Consider the following 18439-nt stretch of genomic DNA (forward strand, 5'->3'; position numbering starts at 1 on the left):
CCCACCCTTAGGGCGGCCCCTCCAGTCCCAACACTCTTTAACTAAGGGCCCCTCAGCCCGCTGGGACTTGTAGTTCAGCCCCGCCGCCTACAACTCCCAGCGTGCACTGCGACCCGCCTGCCACCCGCCATCTCGGAAAGCGCGACTCTGCCCCCGCTCTCGCGAGAGCTCCCCCGGGCGCGCTGCACGCCGGGAGCCGTGGTCTTCGACGCGGCGGCGGGCGCGGCCCCTTCCCCTTCGCGCGGCGACTGCCGGGAGTCGTAGTCCGGCGACCGAGCGGGCCGGGACTCGCCTCCCCAGCGTGCCCCGCGCGGAGCCCGCGCTCTCTCCGGCTCGCTCGCTCCGGCCGGGTCTCTCCTCAGGCGGCGGCGGTTCCAGCGCGGGGCGAGGCCAGGCCGGGCCCGGGCGGCGCCCACCATGTCGGGCGAGGAGGAGGCGGCCGAGCTGACCATCGCCGAGGACCTGGTGGTGACCAAGTACAAGATGGGGGGGGACATCGCCAACCGTGAGTGCGGGGCGCGGGGGGGGCGCGAGGCCGGGGGGGCTGGGACGTGACGGCTCTGATCCGCTCTGGGCAGCGCCGGGGGGGGGCGCGGGAGGACGGGGGGGTTGGGTCCCCCGGGGGTGCCCTGAGGTTCCCCCCGCGCTAATAGGGGAAAGGTAGCGCCCCCCGCCCCCCCCCACGAGTGGCCGGGGGGGCCCGCTGGCAGAGCCCCCCCGCCCCCAGTAGAGGCCGGGGAGGGCCCAGTTCCTTCCCCCGCACCTCGGGGCGCCCCTAGCACATGGCCAGGCCGCGCCCCCCCCCCGGCTGGAGTGGTGGGGGGGGTCCCCAGCCCCCCCCCTTGGACAGCCACGCCGAGGGGGCGGCAGCCGGGCTTTCCCGGGGCCGCGAGCGCCCTGCCCCGGCCGGGACGTGCCGCCACATGGCCCGGCGGCGCCTCCGCCCCTTGCCATGTGCGGCTCCCGCCGCCCGCCCGCGTCCTCCCGCCCGGGCTTTTGTTCCCGGGCCCTGGCGGGGCGGGGTCCCCGGGGCCCCCCTCCCGCCCCGCCGGCTTCTCCCAGGCCCGAGCCGAGCCTGGCCGCGGAGCGCAGCCCGGACCCGAGACCCAGCGCGCCGCCGGATCCGTTGTTAACACTCGGCTTCAGCCCCCAGCTCTGCTTCCTCCTTATTTTTATTTTTGTTTTTGTTTTGCTTTATCATTCATGGTGGCAACTAGTAACTCCGGAGAACAGTGACAGCTGCTGAACAGTCTGGCCGGACTGGGTTGGAGTCGGGATCCACCGGCCTTTCGGTGCTTCCTTGATGCCCTTAGCAATCGCTGTATTTAATAAACTCCCTTTTAAAGACGGATCCTGCTGAAGGCCGTCGTGGCATGGGCAGTGGGCTCATTTTTAGTAGATTGGGTAGGGGGTGGGGGTTGCAAACATGATTCTTACCAGTCACGTGTGAACGTCTATCCTGTTGGGATACTCCGCAAACTGGATTTAACTCCAAGATCTAGACAGATTGTAGTGCAAGCGGACATACTTTCCTCATGGATTGTATTTTCTAAATGGACAACCTACCTAATTCTCAGTTACTGAGGGACAGCCTCCACTCATTGATATATTTTGCTTTCCACAACCAAATCTCTGCCACTTTTCATGAGTGATGTTACCTGAGTATTCAGATTCTGCTATCTAAACTATTGTTAAATCTATTCACCTAAATTTGGGTTGTTGCTGATTATGTACTCTATGTAGCATATGACTTTTAAAAACAGACTTGTGGATAATCTAAGCACTATACCCAGATGTACAGACACTCTTTTCCCAACCTATGTATTATATAATTTTTTTAACATTAGCGTTAATAAATTCTTCTAATCTGTTCAGATCAGTTTAATGGCATGTAGAGGACGCTCCTCATGGGAAAGTAAAATGGTCACAGTACTTTTCTGTACATCATGGTTGTAAAACATTCAAAATCCAGAATAGTGACAAGGTTTTAAATTTTCCTGATTTTTCTCTTGATTTCTTGACAACATAGTACATGTATTTAATGATATAATTCATGGAATGAGGCCCTGTATAAGTACAAAGTACAGTTAATAGATGTTCCTTGGCCAGTGCTATTAAACTGTTTTGTAACTTTCCCATTCCCTAATGGATATTGATCGCCATTTGTTTTGCTTCTGTATGAATTCTAACACTTCATATTTTCAGGCTGCCCATTCTTCACAACATGATGGCATACAGAAAATACTGTTTTTGTGATGGTTTTTAGATATACTTAAAGAAAACCACTGCCAAATTTACAGTTTTTATGTATTACATGGAAAGGTGATTGTACGAGGAAATGATTTTTTTTAACTTAATTCATTAAGTAGGCTCTTCCCCACGTAGGAGAAATTGGGCAAGATATTTCTGAGCAAATGCCTTTTATCCAGGGATCTAAAAGCACTTCACAAAATTGTAAGCTTCACGGCTCCCTTGTGAAATAGATAAGAATTATCCCATTTTGTCAGAGGAGTGGGGAAATGAAGCCCAGAGGTGAAGTAATGGCATACAGCCAGTGGTAGATCTGGAAACAGAAGGAAAGCCCTGGCTCCCAGTGCAAGTACATTCTGACTATTGGCTAATGCGCAAACCTGTTTGCTGTTCACCCTCAAATAATCCCAGAGACTTCCCTGGGTCTACTCTTGTGAGTAAGTTTCAGAGTAGCAGCCGTGTTAGTCTGTATTCGCAAAAAGAAAAGGAGTACTTGTGGCACCTTAGAGACTAACAAATTTATAATTTGTTAGTCTCTAAGGTGCCACAAGTACTCCTTTTCTTCTTGTGAGTAAGGCAATCAAGATTTGTTCACAGATGTGATGCTGGAGTACTTCAGTAACAGCCCCATGCTTTGAATATTTTCTATCCATGTATAAAAGAGAGAAATTACCTTGTATTCTGTGATGGGATCTCAGCATCCTGATAAAGCCCTTTGAAGCGATTGAAAAGCAAAACTATAATACCTCCAAAACCAAATCCATGCAATGTTTTGTAACTAGGGAATATAACGTTCTGTAACATCTGGTGCGGCACATTGTCTGTGAAGTTAGGAAGAATGAAAGGAAGCAAAGGGTTAGTTCGGAAACGCTTCCATGTGCAACTGCAGGAAAGGTGGCTGCACAGTGTAAGACATAGGTAGCTAAGCTGCACTTGTTCTGTGCTGTTGCCAACTCTGGTGCCAAGTGACCTGTCCCAATGAGAAACTATATATAATAGTCCTTGAAACCCACAATAGCAGCCCTTGTTTCTTTGATGTGTGACACACACAGTCTCCTGGGTCATTTTTGAACCTCTTTCTAAAGCCCTGACTTCTGAAGGGAAGGAATGTGGGAGAACAGTGCTGCTTCCAGTTGATTCCTTTATTAAACAGACCTTGCTGTGTGTTTAGGTGGGAGTGGACAGGTGTTTGACATTTCAAGGGCATCTACAGTTCAATACTTCATGTGTGCAAGTCGCTGTGCTAGTTCACATGCTCTTGCAATCAGAGCACGGTAGCGCTTGCTGGACTTCCTGAGTCAGTGTCCATGGATGCCAGCTGTAAAAAATAATTTAAAAAAAATCAAATTTGTGAATGTTTGGTGTACTCACTTGGGATGAAAAGTTGAGCCACCAATTTTAAACCTTCCTGCAGCACTGTCATCTATGCAGGGTCTCTTATTTTAAAGTTGTTGGCCGTTTTTTAGTTAACGCATCCATTTCAGATTCAACAACACTGTGTGTTTGAACCCAGGGGTCCTGCGTACAGTGGTTGAAGCAGCTAAATCTGGAGGGTCTGTTCTCAGCCTGTGTGAGAAAGGGGATGCCATGATCATGGAAGAGACTGGCAAAATCTTCAAGAAGGAGAAAGAAATGAAAAAAGGTAAAGTACGGTTTCAAGTGTTCCTTTTTCAATGCAGGGCTCTTTCCTTTTCTGTTTTGTTTACATCACACCATAGTGAAACGACTGAAATCCATAATGAAGATTGCTTTCTGAATGCTGGATTCCAGGCTTCATGCTTATCACTGTCACCCAAAAAAACCCTCACCCCACATTTTCTGCTAAGGAACAGTCTACAGCAGCTTCCACACAGCACTGGTTAGTTTGAGTTTCACACTTGAATTAGCCATGCCCATTGAGACCAAACTAGTTTTGTTTTGGAGACAAATACCTTGTCTCTAATAAGACCCACCATGCTTGCTGGTCTGTAATTTTCACAAGATTGTCATGGTGGGCGTCCTGGTTCCTGGCCCTGGATATCTGAGGTCTCTGTTTCTTGAGAGAAAGATGATAGCTTTAAATGCAGTTCTTCCATGTTTCTCTGTCTGGGCTGGGGTTAGTCTGTCGATGAGAGACGCAGCAAACGTTTGTTCTGTTTTTTGGCCAAAGGACTGTGCCCAGAGCAATGCTTTAAAAAAAATCAGTGTCAAACCCCAGCTGATCTATGTCGGTACTTTAGTGCTTTGCATTTTAAAAGCATTGTACGCCATTCAACAGTCGTCCTCCACTGGCAGGTGCTCAGCTGAGGAGACAGACATCCTAGAGGCTTTGATTTTCCCCGAATAGGAGACAGCGAGTCATAGCCAGAGCTGAGATAAAAATTTTGAAATTCATGACTTCCTTACTTGTGCTCTGACCCTCAGACCATATTGCTTTGTGGTCTCAATTGATTTGCTATCTCCTCACTATGTCATAAGAGTTGCTGACCTGTTTAGCTTTGCTTCAGTCTCACACGCTCCAAATGAGCAGAGTTCTATTTTTGATGAAAGCATTCTATGTGTTTTAATGTACCACATCTGTATCTCCCATATCACATACAACATAGACAATTAAAACAGCAATAGGGACAGTTAAAAACAAATGATCAAGAGACTGGTTCTCTTCTAGAGCTGACTTGTTTTACCCAAGTTCGAGGCAGATGCCTGCGTTTATAGTAATCAAATGTGGATTTTCCACATTGACATTCTTCCTGAAAGATCTCAGAGAGTTTAGTGTATATGCATACTAAATGAATCACACAGATGTCTGTCACCTCTGGGCTATTGGTGTGCGCTGTTGACGAGTTTAGGACAGGAGGTAAAACCAAATACTGTAGCCCATGAAAGCTGAAGGGGGAGTTCTAGTTACTCCAAATATAATTAGTTGAGTTGGATCTTTAATGACTACAAGTGATCAAGACAGTGCTTTTGTATCTAATCTGAAAGATGGCACCTCCAGCAGCACTGTGATCCCTAGAACTGACACTCAAGTGTAATGCGTTGATGTCTGAGGGAATTCCTTGCTCCTTGGTGATCTCTCTTTGGGCACTGACAGGCCCAGCTTAGCTTGAGCGAGCTGCCTAGGTGGCAGCATGAGCTAGCGCAGCTCTAGTATTGTATCGCTTTATTCTCCGGTGCATCGGAAGAGACTAACAAACCAGACTCCTGGTTGTATCCTGCATATGTGCACAGCAGGTCGAGGCTTTGAATCACGTGTGCATTTGGACCCAAGTGCAGATCGCTTGTTTGCCGCTCTGTGAGATGGACCATGGGGTGCTAGCTGCATGGAGTCCTGTATGTAGTGCATTGGCAGCAGGGTCAGTATCGCTGAAGTGCACGCAGGTGCGATCTCACCATTATTCCTTGTGTTCATAGGTATTGCCTTCCCAACGAGTATATCGGTAAATAACTGTGTCTGTCACTTCTCCCCCTTGAAGAGTGACCAGGATTATATCCTCAAAGACGGAGATTTGGTCAAGATGTAAGTGTCTGAGCTATGTTATTGTTAGTTAAATGTTGGCTTCTGGCTTCTGCTGTTTACTGCTGCTTGATCTGTTAAGTGTGTTTACAAACTGGCTAACTCTAGGAAGTATTGGCCTGGCAAGTGATGCATTTGAAAGGTACCCTGCTCCTCTAATGTGTTTAGAGGTCATAAAGAAGTTTCCTGAGCCATGAGGCCCTGCCTGCAACTAATCCTGTTTTTCCTCTTTGCGTTAGTGACCTGGGTGTCCATGTGGATGGCTTCATAGCAAATGTAGCACACAGTTTTATCATCGATGCAGCAAAGGTAGGTTTCTTGTCTGTGGCTTGAGTGGAGATCTCTCCCATGCTACTTTCAGATCAGGCAAGGTTCAGCAAAAGCAGGATATAAAAGCCCACGCTTGAGTGCCCCTGGTTGCAGAGAGCACCTGACGTTGGCAGCAGAGCAGAAGTCTCTGCATCGATGAGTTTGGAGAACATTAACAGAAACAGTGTTAAAACCAATCAATCAGTATTCGCCTTCTAAAAGCCAGGATGCTGAACTGTTTGAACGTTAAAATAGATCAAACATAGCACATGTGAAACAAATCAAATGTTTGCTGAGCTGCTGCAGGTGACCTGCACTTACCGGCTGATCTGGGGGGGAATTCTGAGGGGACAGTGTCCTGGGTTCATGGAGCAGACCCGTCAAACTGGACTTGCTGCACCCTGCTGGCTAAGGTCGAGAATCCTGTTCCTTCTGCCACCACAGGAGGTTGCTGTGTTCACCTTTGCAGTTCTAACCTCAGTGATTTGGACAGCAAGTCCAATGGCCTCCAGACCCAGTCCCTACTACACACTTCTCCTGCCTGAACTTGCAGCACACTGGCTTGCATGTGGCTGTATTCGCTCAGGGGCAGCGTGACATGTACAGGCCTGATGTGTGTTGGTGGAGATGCTTGCAGGACGTGGGTGGTTGATGGCACAGCCCATCTGTCGTTGGGAAGTCACGTACGCAAATAGCTTTCAGGGGACTTGCCACCTAGGGAAAAATATATTTGTAAAATTTGAATAAACTTGTCATGTAAACAAACTTTAAACTCTCATTTCTACCTGTAGCCCCCGGAGGAGGATGTTAGTGAATCATAGACAAGCTTCTGGGGGCAGCAGTTCTCTCATGAACATGATTGATATTAGGGCTAGATAATAGAATGAAAAGAAAAGAGCCCGTTTTTGGCTGCTAAAGGACGATTTCCAGGGCTTTGTCCTGTGTGGTTCTGGGGTCTCAAGCAATGGCGGACACATTATACAGCGCTCCTGCCTGTACCTCTGGCATTTATATTTCAGTTTTTAAGTGAATTTCAGCTGCAGCTGGCAGTAGCTAGCCCCTCTGACAGAGTGGAGATGACTGAATTGTCTGGGAAGTTTGAATTCTCTTCTCCTCAGGGTCCCTTCCATGCTTAGCCTGAAGTTGGTTAGCAAAGTGGGAGAGAGGGAAGGGTGTCCTGCCATACTACGGGTGGAGGATTTCATTGTAGAGTCAGGATAGGAGCTCCCACTAGCACTGAATTCATCCTAGAGAGGGGAGAAAAGACATGTTTCAAAAACAGACAACTTTTTCCAGGAAACCCCGGTGACGAGTCGTAAAGCTGATGTTGTCAAGGCGGCTCACCTCTGTGCTGAAGCTGCCCTGCGCTTGGTAAAACCCGGAAACCAGGTGAGAATGGTTTGGTGCTGCCCAGGTGTATCTAGAGGGTCAGGAATGCACACGCACACCCTGCCCTTGCTCTGTGGCCCCGTACATGTAGATATAGAAAGCTGTGACCTTCTCTGGAAGGGGCGGATCAACTGTGTGGGGAAACTACAGCCAGCTGGCCATAGACAGCTGAGCCACATTCTGGGGTGAGCACGAGCTATGTGGCATGAAGTGCTGTGGCTTTAATGCTGTATACAGTGTTAACTGTCCAGCAGCATTTGAGCTCTCCTTGGGAAGAAGCCATCCTTACACAAGGGCTCGGTACTACTGCTTGTCGGTCCCTCCCTGAAGACAGCTGAGCACCCTTAGCCATTTTAAGGGTTACGAGTCACTGGCAGCAGACCATGTGGTCAGATGAATCTTGTTTCACAGGGTTGGTGGCTTGCTTTTCAGTTTGAGGCGTAGTGAGCAAGAGAGCCAGAGGGAGTGAACCTGTCACGCTTGCTGGCTAGTGTCTGTGACCTGCATCTTGGAGGGTTTTACAGATACCTTGGACGTGCACAGGTTTCCCTCTCCAGCAGAGTATGAAACCCAAGGAATAGACTAGCTTCTGCATCTCTCTTTCAAGGTGGCTGCATCTTGGAATTTATATCAAGGTGGTGGCCCAGTGACAGAGGTCAATAGGCATGTATTGCTGTGCCTTAATCTCCGTAAACAGTCAGTGTTTATCCAATGAGAAGCTGTTACTTCCAGTCAAAATGAGAAGCAATAAAATCCTAGAAGTTAAAGATGGCAAAGGTCCTAGGTCAGATCTAACCCATCCATTCTCCTCAGTGCACAGTTGTCCTTCGCTCATTTATTATTATTTATCTATTACCGAAGCGCTAAATATAGACTGGGACCCCAAATGAAATAAAAAAGTGGTCCCTGCCCCAAAGGGCTTATCATTTAAATGGATAAGATTTATGAGGTTTGCACCAATTTCCTTGGGAGACTGTCACATTCCAGTAGAGCTCGCTGTTCGGGAATGTTTCCTGATAATTAGCTTAAATTTCTCTTTCTTGATTTCTTGCCGTTCCTCATAACCATCCTCCTTGGGGCCCTAAACCACACTTCTGTCCTTGGGGTTCGCACTTCTCAAATATGTTAACATTCTCCTTTCATCCACGTTACCAGCCCCCGTCCATATCAACTTACTATGTGACCTGTGGCTTGTGAATTAATCTTGCTGGGCTTTAGCTCCTTGTCTGTAAATCAAGATAATGCTTCAGTCCTTTCTTCCACGCTTGGTTTATCCTAGTGGTATCCACATTGTAGATTAGGACCTGTCTCCTACAATGTGTGTGTACAGTGCCCAGCACCATGGGGACTTTGGACCACTGCCATAGCACAAAACATACCTTTTTTTCTTCTGGATTTGTATTTTTGCTGTTACCTTGTCATTTTTGCGGGTATAAAACAACACAAAACCTGCGATTGTTTCAGTTCCCTAAACGTTAGGGGATGTTGCGGGAGCCGTTCAGTTAGAAAATGCACTGGTTTCATTGCAGAACACAGACGAAATCCCTGGTTTGTCTGTGGCTTGAATTTTAAAATCTTGACTTGTTCTCTTGTCTTTTTACTCCCACAGAACACACAAGTGACAGACGCCTGGAACAAAATAGCGCACTCGTTTAACTGCACGCCGATCGAAGGTAAGGTCTTGCTGAGTTCAGAGCAAGTGACAGCCAGAGGAGAAGTAAAGGTGCACTAATCCTATCTAGGGAGCCCTGGCCTATTCAATTCAAAACCTTGGGGAGCTTTTAACGGTTATGAGTAGGGCTCCATGTCTGTCACGGATTAGGGTTCTGGTGCACTCTCCCCCAAGCTTGCTGCAGGCTTCCTGTGAGATCGGGCGGAAATCATTTAACCGCTGTGCCTCCAGTTTGCCCATTGGTACAATGTGGATGTTTAACTGTGTAGGTGAGGGAATGTTTATAAGTTGCTTGGGATCCTTTGCTGAATGATGCTGTAAGGCAGTGTGTGTGAGCAGCTCCTGTCGATCGTTAACTGGTTGGCGTTTTCTCAGAAATAGTGTTCTGAACCGGAGAGTAGGAAGTTGCCCTTGGAAGCATCTAAGACAAATCAGACCATAATGTTTGAACAGGTGCCTGGGAGCTGAGCTCGCAGTTCTCAGTTAGGTTCAGCTTTGGAGGGGTTAGATTCTTATCAATAAACGTCAGTTTCACTGTATTCAGACAAACCAACCAAAAAATCGTTCATTGGTGGGTCACTGAAATGTACAGATCAACAAAGTAAGAAAGGAAAGGGCTGCTTGACAACTTAGAGCAGTGGTCCCCAAACCTTTGAGGGTCCTCCATCCCCTTACCCCTGTCCCATGCCCCCCCGGAAGCATCAGGGGGGGTCGTGGACAGGGATTAGGGGGCCACGGGGGGGTCTGGAGTGGGACTGCGGCTAGCGGACTGGGCTGGCATGGGGCCAGGGACATGGGGGGGTGATGGGAGCAGAGCTGTGGGGGAGAGGGGCTGGGGGGTGCTCCCCTCCAACCCCCATCGGGGCTGGTCTGGGCCCTTCTGGGCCCTCCCCCCCATGTCCCACACTTTGGGGATCTCTGACTTAGAGTTTGATTTAAGAACAGTTACTTTGTGTGTTTCGACATGTGATGTTGACAAATTTGTGTTTTAGTGGTTAATAAACTTTGACTTTTTTTTACTATCATTAAATAATTGTTGTTTGACCTCCCCATAAACTCCTGCAGCTGTGAACATTTAAAGGGATACAAATTGAAAGTAAATGCTTAAATATAAACATGGAAATTATCTGTCAAAATTATAAACACAAATGTCTGGACAGGTTCTCTTATCCTGTTTGTTTGCTCACGGAGTGATGTGACTGTCAGTTACTTCAGCAACAAATCACGTCGCCACTAATCGGTTAAATCCCAGGACATATTATAGCAGGCTTTTTCTCTCAGCTCGCTGCAGTTCCAGGACTGGGCTGTTTGTTGCGTGGGATGTTGTGTAGGTCTCGCCAATGCTTTGCTCCTCACTCTGGGAGAAAAACATCACCTCGGCTGCAGCGAGGAGGCGGCTGCTCACGCTGTCAAGGGAGTTTAAGCAGCCACTGTTTTGGAAACAGTCGGGTGCCATATTTATGCAGTCACTGGCAGCAGCAGCATTAGACCTGGTTTATGAAAACAAATGGAGCTGTTTTCTGCCTCGGCTCTGATCTCTTTGCCACCACCAGCCGCAGTCCTTCCAAAATGGAGACATGTTAGTTTCCGTGCTGTGGCTGATGATTTGGGAAGCAGATTAGGAACGGCCTTTTGGCTTTTCTTGATGAATCTGAATTCTAACGTGTACTGCAAAGCAGACAGGAGACGGAGTTGAGCCCAAAAGTGTTTGCTGAATGCCCAATTAGCTAGACTGTGCAGGGGGGACATAAGTAATCTAAACATTGGCAAAAACATTTCTGCCTCCATGCAACCCTGGATACGCTCAAGAATGTGTCATTCAGAGACATTAGATGCTGGTAATTCCCATGCAACTGCTGATTCTCCCAGTAGCTGCTGTCCCAGGCTACAGAGACTGCAAAGAAGAATGTCAGCTTGTTTAAAACACCTGCTGCATGATTTTAGGGGGGGCTTAGACCATGTCCTGGAGTCATCGCTGAGCCGGTGTGATCTAATGGTTAGACTGTTGTGCTAGAAGTTGGAAGTGGTACAAAGGAATCTATCTGCGGCTGTGCCTAGGACATGCAGTTACCCCTTTAAAGTGGGGACCTTTGCTTTATGTCACAGAATAGTTGTGAAACTTAATGAATGAAGCCGTTTGAGACCCTGGACGGAGGGGGTGGTAGTAGGGCAAACTGTCTCAAATTTTGGCTTTACTATTCTCCCTCTAGCAGAAAGCTTAAGGGTATGCTCTTGGAGCATTAATAATGCAAGTCACTCTGTAGCTGGTTTGCAGCTCTGAGGTGCTGATGGATTCTCCTAACTTGGCAGGGATGCTGTCACACCAGCTGAAACAGCACGTGATTGATGGAGAGAAAACTATCATCCAAAACCCTACAGACCAGCAAAAGTAAGTCTCCTCTCCGGGATTGTCACTTCTATCAGTAGCATTGTGAGGGGGTGAGAGACCAGATCTGCAGTGAGAATCACCTCTCTTTTCTAGTTCCTGGCTTGTGGTACCTGGCTGGGTGGGATAATGGGTGTTCGTTAGCCCAGAGTCTTCCATTTTTTCTAACGTTAAGGTAATTTATGATGCTCTGCCTTGGCAGTTTGGGATGAGAGGTAAAGACTGAAGGTTGTTACCCCTAAATCTTTTGCTGGCATCTGTGCAGTCAGCTGGTCTCTCTAGAAAATGTCCCCATCACTAAGTCAGTCCTTGGCCTCTGTGACTGCCAGCAAAATTGCCAACCATTCCCAGTTGTGACAGCGGATTGCTTTAACGGTGTGGACACAAGTTCACCAGGAACTAGATTGAGACCAATCAAATTAGTTCCCATAGGCTGCCATTTTCAGTCACATCTTGGACCTAGATATCCCATTTCCTTCCACCAGCTCCCCCCTTTCCTTCAGGGATAGGTTCTGGTTGTTTAGACCCAACGTTGAGGATTTTTGGCTTTTTAAAATCTAGAATCTATAACTTGCATTGGAAGGACCATCTTCGTGTTCTGGGTTTGTACAGCGCCTGGCACAATGGGCCCTGGTCCATGCCTGGGGTTCCTAGGTGCTACCACACAAATAATAGAATAAATTTTACTAAAAAGTTTCCGTGACATTTGTTTAAAATATCTTCAGTTAAAATCAATCTGTAAGCTGCAATCCGGACTCTCCAGCATTGAGCTAATGCAAGACGTACTGGAAGTGAAAATGACCCATCTGTGATCTAGGCTGAGCGAAGTGCAGAGAGTAAACAGCATAAGTGATTAAAAATAAACTTGTTTCTTAAAGTCCCTTCCATGTTAATGATTGAAGATGGTGCTGGTGTCTGGTGCAGCGAAGAATTTCCTGAATGATGGTTGTCTGTCAGATCTCTAGAACCACGGCAGAGCATCTCCATGGAGCCTTGCCTCTATCTCCTGTGTGTCGGTTTGATTAAGCTCCTCTAATTGTGTGTAAAGCACCCCGTGCATTTGTGGTACTCTGTACACGGCCCTCCCCCCTGCCCCCAGCTCTGTACAGCAATATTATTAGAGCGAAGGAGGATTTTCCCTTGTAGAGATGTCTCATTTTGCTCACTCGCCAAACCTCTCCCACCTAGGAAGGACCATGAAAAAGCCGAGTTTGAGGTCCATGAAGTTTACGCCATTGACGTGCTTGTCAGCACTGGGGAAGGGAAGGTGAGTGTCCTTCAGCACGCTGTTACTTTATGCCCGTGGGGACTTCTGAATGGCTCCTTGATCTGAACGTGGCATTGGGAGCCAAACTCCAGCTGTGGAACTCTTGCTGTATCCAATTATTTCCCCTCCTTGGGTCTCCATTGCCCTGTGTGTAAAATGGAGACCCCTCGGGGAGGGCTGGGAGTGTGTGTGTGTGTGTATGTGTGCGCGCGTGTATGTAAAGCCCTGTGGAGCAAGCCCCAGCATGCACTCGGTCCTACTGTCTGTTGGTTGTGTTTGTCTCATTTGTGTTTTTAGGCGAAGGATGCTGGCCAGAGAACTACCATTTACAAAAGGGACCCCTCCAAGCAGTATGGCTTGAAAATGAAAACTTCCCGTGCCTTTTTCAGCGAGGTGGAGAGGCGCTTTGACACTATGCCATTTACTCTCAGGTATTCTCTCTTCTTCCTTTCATGGCCTCCCCATCTGCCCAGAATAGGGGCCTTGCAAGAGCCCTCATCTGGTTATTGACAGCTGCTCTGTCACAGAGGGTGCTTTATGGCAGGGTTTGCTGCGGCTGGACAAGCCATAGGGAGGGGATGTGATTGACTTTGACGTTTCACCCCGACCAGGAGATTAAGACCCCTCTGGGGTCTGTGAGGATTTGAGACCCTCCTGTTCCTTGTCGGGGGTTGCAGCTGAAATACAAAGGGACCAGTCCTGTCGTATCCACAGAGTGGAGTCAAAGCTGTGTTAGGATGCAGGGGTATTTCCAAGCCCCCTTTTTTTGACTGATGTGCACTTTAGGAAAAGGAAATTGCTTCCCAGATTAATGCTCCATTTGTGCCTCAGATCTGTGGGCTTTTTCTGGGATTCTGCGTTCACTTAGCTCCATTACCTTCCTGAGCTTTCATCCACGCACCTGCTACCTGCCATCCTGCACCAGCAACACACCGCAGCAGGGCTGACCTCAGGTGGGGAGGGGCCGAATAACATCTCCAGCCAAACCCTAGCGGGAAGTTAGGCAGCGTGGTTGGGTCTGTAGCTTGGCTCACAGGGCTTCCCCCTTCTCTGGTGAAAACAGTAGTCGGTTGTGCAATCCTTAGAGCAGCGAGAGAGGCAGAAGCTCAGGTCTGTGCCTTTCTCCCTTTCTTGCAGGGCATTTGAGGATGAGAAGAAGGCCAGGATGGGGGTGGTGGAATGCGCCAAACACGAGCTGCTCCAGCCTTTCAATGTCCTCTATGAAAAGGAAGGTGAGTCCGTTGGTGTGAGGGGCTTGCAGGAGAGCACAATGGCTGGAAGAGCAACTTCTGGTCACCTCGGGCTCTGATCAGACAAGTTCCCCCTAAAGCCATGTCCCCGCAGGGTGGTGCTGTGCAGACACGTGCTCCTAATAAAACAGGAGATTTCTTTGCTAAGTAGCTCTTAACCCTTTGGTTGCCAGGTCTTGTGTAAGAATAATTCTGGTGGTGAAATCTTTTGGACCATGGAGGATAATCTCCCCGGGGTAGTGATGGAAGCACCGTCAGTTTGGTTTACTTAAAGATTAGCCTGGAGGACCTACTTTAGGAACGATTCTGTCCTGAGCGGGCAGGGACGTAATTGAAACACTGCAGATGCAGTAAGAAAAGGAGGACTTGTGGCACCTTAGAGACTAACAAATTTATTTGAGCATAAGCTTTTGTGAGCTACAGCTCACTTCAGATGCAGTGTTAGTTTACCGATTTTCCCAGCAGGTGCGCTGGTGGGAGAACCTGCTGGACTTTGGGTTGCGAGCTGTTCCCCCACCGTCAATGTGTAGTCCAGCATGTTGGCTCTAACTGTGATTCCTGCTTTACAGGCGAGTTCGTTGCCCAGTTCAAATTCACAGTGCTTTTAATGCCCAACGGTCCCATGAGGATAACCTGCGGCCCCTTCGAGCCGGAGCTCTACAAATCCGAGTTCGAGGTTCAGGATGCAGAACTGAAGGTCAGTCCGAGGAAACACGTTTGCTTCCTTGAAGTGCATAGAATCGCATGAGTCACCCCAGAGTAGTGGGTTGTTCTTTATTCTCTCTCTGCTGTTTGGGTCTGTAGAACCCCCCGGTAAGGCAGGGCTGTGCTTTTATCCCTTGATGGGAACGGAGGCCCAGAGAGGCCAAGCTCCTGCAGAGACAGAGTGAAGGTTTGATGAGAAAGCTGAGCACCTAGTTTTGAAGCTAAGCGGAGCCAGCTGGAGTTCTCTGGGGGTGTGGTTCTGATGTGCTGCTCTGCACATGAGAAGGTGGGAGAGGAATTCAGAGCAAAGAGGAGTTGCAGTCTGGTTTCGCGGTGGTGGTGTCAGGAACATGATCTCCAGCAGGCTCGTCCACAAATGGCACCTGCTTGGTCACGGGTGTGTCGTCCTTTCCTGCACAGCCGTGGGGATTCAGAGGGGCTGTGCAGATCAAGTGTCATTGCCCAGCCCAAGCCGTCCAGGACGTGCTGCTGTTCCTTTATGGCTGGCAAAGGCTTGTTTTGCTATGTTGGAATCTCCCTTTTCCCCAGTCAGAGTAAAGAAAATGGCTCTCTGTCCTGGCTGCTTACCTTCTCTTCCTCTTGCTAGGCACTGCTACAAAGCTCCGCCAGCCGGAAGACCCAGAAGAAGAAGAAGAAGAAGGTAATTTGGCTGTGTCACTTCATAATGGCTGGGTCTCACACATATATAGGTTAACTGCATCTTGGGAGACCCCAAACTCTCCAATCAGGCCTTAGCAAAAAGATATTTTCACTCCTCATAGCCTAGCAGAGCTCTTACAGCTGTGGAAGAGGGAGATGGATTCTGTTTCGGCTTGTGTTGTTAATGGGATTATTCGCTCCATCCCAAATTCTGCTTTCTTCACTGGCCGGGGTGTGACTGAGTAACGCCCCTTGTCTGGAAGGGAGTTGCACAGGTGTAACTGAAAGCAGAATTTGGTCAGCTGAATCTTTACCACTGGCCGGGCCACAGAGAACCCAGTACGCCTCACAGATCCCAGAGTGAGTTTGCAACACTGGAAGGTGGAGAGGCTGTTTTCTTGCTTGTAAACTGATCAGCCTTGATCTGGAGTCATTGAGGCATAGTGACTTGTAACCTGGTATCAAAGCAGAGCTGCACTCCGGGAGATGTCGGCAGGAAAAGGGACTAGATCAGCTGAGAGTTGACCGGCTGGTATTGCTGATAAGGTGGAGAGCTTCAAGAGACTTTTCTGGGTGGGAGAAGAGAACTCTTCTTGCACCAACATCAGTGAGATCCTGGGAAAGGAAGAAACGCCCAGTGCTCCCGACAGGAGATGAACCAAATTTGTGGGGGTGGGGAGGGGAGGCTGGCCTTCGAAAGGGAAGGGGGACACTGAAGCAAATGGAGTATTGCAGGCTGGCTGACTCCAGGGTGCTGTGGGCCTGTCTCTCTCCAGGTTCTCTCCAGAATTAGTTAGCGATTCTCCCCCCGAAGCAAAGTCACTTATCCCTGCTTGGGTTTGTTTCCCCAGGCATCTAAGAACGCAGAGAACGCCACCACGGGGGAAACAGCAGAAGAGAACGAAGCCGGTGATTGAACGGCCCCAGCTCCCCTCATGTAGCACCCGAGTCTCTCACACGTCCCCCCAAAAACGAGAAACAAAAATCTAGTGCTGTCTGTCTCTTTACACCCCCAATGACAGACAGCCTGGACTTCCCACTGACAACAGCCAACTCCGATTGACTCTGCTCTGAGGGAGGATTCGCTCAGCAACTTCAGACTGCTTTCAAACAGACAAACAAACAAAAATAATAAAACCAGGAGTAAAAACTAGTCTATCCCCCACTCTTTCTAACCTTTGATACCACTCGTGCTTGTTAAAGAGGTGAGTGACTACACCGTTCCGAGAGAGGGGGAGTTAGACAGCTCTTTTTTCCTCTTCCTCCTCCCTTCCTTCATTTCTCCCTTTAAAGATTTTCTGAGCCCTCTTGGTGTGGGGGCGGGGAGGGAATCTTTGGTCGCATCTGACAACCAACTGATTTAAGCCTGAGAAGTGCCATGTGCTTAGGGAGCCGGTACACAGGCATGGTATAAAACCTCTGCTTCCCAGCACTCCCCCTGCCTGCAAGGACATTTCTCTCCCACTTAAAACTGTTACCTTGGTGTGGAATTTTTCACTTTTTTTAGCCTGTATATTTAAAATTGGGAAAGTTGTATCTAATTTTATTCCCCCCCCCCCCCCGAGACTGTAGACCATTCAGCCTGTTCTGGCGTGCGTTGGTTTGTGTCTAAGCTCTATTTTTAATACACAGGTATGATAAGCTTGTTTTTAATTGAGACTGTCGTAATGTAAGGAAGGAAGCACTCAATTCGAGCCATTCTTCCCCACTAAACTCTTGCAAAACTGCTCCTAAGGGCAAGAGGCATCTGGAGTGCCGACCAGCTTCAGTTCAGTGCCTTGCCAGCATTTTTTAACTTCCCAACCTCACGGAGCAGTTCAGCGTTCTTTTTTTTCCCCCATACACCAAAACAGCTGCCACTACTTATGTTGTATACAGTCAGCTTTTTCAGAAGAATGCCCCTCTCCTTCCCACATGCCCTTCTGTGCCATGAAAGAATTCGGGAAACACTGCAGAAGTGAGCAGACCTGGGCTAGACTTCACCCCTGGGAATCTCTTTTCTATAGTACGTCTTTTTTTAAAGCTGTCTGGTTGAATTGTACGGATCTGAGTGGGGGTTTTGTTATCCAGCCAGGTCTCTGTCTAAGCACTTACTGTAGCTGGCTTGGAAAGCCACCTGCCCGTTAAACAATACCCTTTCTGAGGAGCACACCTGTGCTTTTCTGCAGGTCAACTGCTTCCTTGGCAGTATTTGAGTTTGAAAATTTAAACGAGGAAAAAAAGAACCTTGCAAATGCTACCAAAGTTTACGTCAATAAAAGGAAATAAACAAGATTTTTCCATCTGTCTACAAACTGCTCCCATTTCTAAACTGTATTGAGCTCTTGTAGGGGATTGGGTAGTAATAGAGATACCGTGGGCTATATTCTGAATGGATGCAGGGTAGCTGCCATTACACACTGAAGTGGTGGTGAGACATGCCCGTCCAAGACTTTGAAATCGCAGGTTGGCTTAGTTATAGACTGCTCCCAAATGTTAACCATGAGCTTAAGGGAAAATAAAGATGCCTTGTTCCTGAAGAGGAACATTTTAGCATTTATAAGCAATACACTGTCTATTGCCTTTGGTAAAGAAAGGGCAGGGCTAATCTTTCTCATTCACAATACCGATTTATAAACCACTAAGACTTGCTGGAGGTTTATTTAATTTTCTATTTTTACTTTGAAATAACATTGGAAAAAGATGTACCTCTTGAGACAAGAAAAACAATTCCGGTTGTGAAAAGTTTGAAACAAAATTCCCAAGAAATATTCTGTAACTGATTTTTTTTCCAAATAAAATTGACTAGTGACACTGCTGTTTGGAGAGAAGAATGGGTCTGCTGTTTTGGGGTCTGTGGTGTTGCGGCGGGTGGGGAAGGAGTATGTGCAGGTGTATGAGAGAGAAGAAATGTGGGCTGTATTAGTTCTGTAATCCATTTCACCCTAAAAGGTTTTAAGGCATCTTGCACCCCATCCTGTGCAGCATCTTTGAAATGCAGCCACCTCTGGAGTGGAGGCAGCTGGGCAGAGCATAGCATGCTCTGCAACAGTGGGGAGGTAAAAAATTTGTCCAA

At 48.1% G+C, this 18439-nt stretch overlaps 1 protein-coding gene across 2 annotated transcripts; it reads left to right on the forward strand.

Annotated features, from left to right (window-relative positions):
* The first annotated feature begins 123 nt into the window (after window positions 1-123).
* On the forward strand, window positions 124-18182 carry PA2G4 (proliferation-associated 2G4). 2 transcript variants are annotated; one of them, XM_038378276.2, is made up of 13 exons: window positions 124-505; window positions 3764-3892; window positions 5644-5749; window positions 5986-6055; window positions 7352-7444; window positions 9054-9117; window positions 11427-11505; window positions 12691-12769; window positions 13067-13200; window positions 13907-14001; window positions 14589-14716; window positions 15332-15385; window positions 16236-18182. In XM_038378276.2, exons 1-13 carry the CDS (start codon window positions 418-420, stop codon window positions 16299-16301), a joined length of 1185 nt encoding a protein of 394 aa, XP_038234204.1. In that variant the 5' UTR covers window positions 124-417; the 3' UTR covers window positions 16302-18182. The 2 variants fall into 2 exon arrangements, with proteins under 2 accessions (XP_038234204.1, XP_043362433.1); XM_043506498.1 differs by having other exon boundaries at window positions 319-505; window positions 3735-3892.
* Window positions 18183-18439: the final 257 nt, after the last annotated feature.

Source organism: Dermochelys coriacea, chromosome 20, assembly GCF_009764565.3.
Source record: "Dermochelys coriacea isolate rDerCor1 chromosome 20, rDerCor1.pri.v4, whole genome shotgun sequence".
In the NCBI taxonomy this organism is placed as follows: Eukaryota; Metazoa; Chordata; order Testudines; family Dermochelyidae; genus Dermochelys; species Dermochelys coriacea.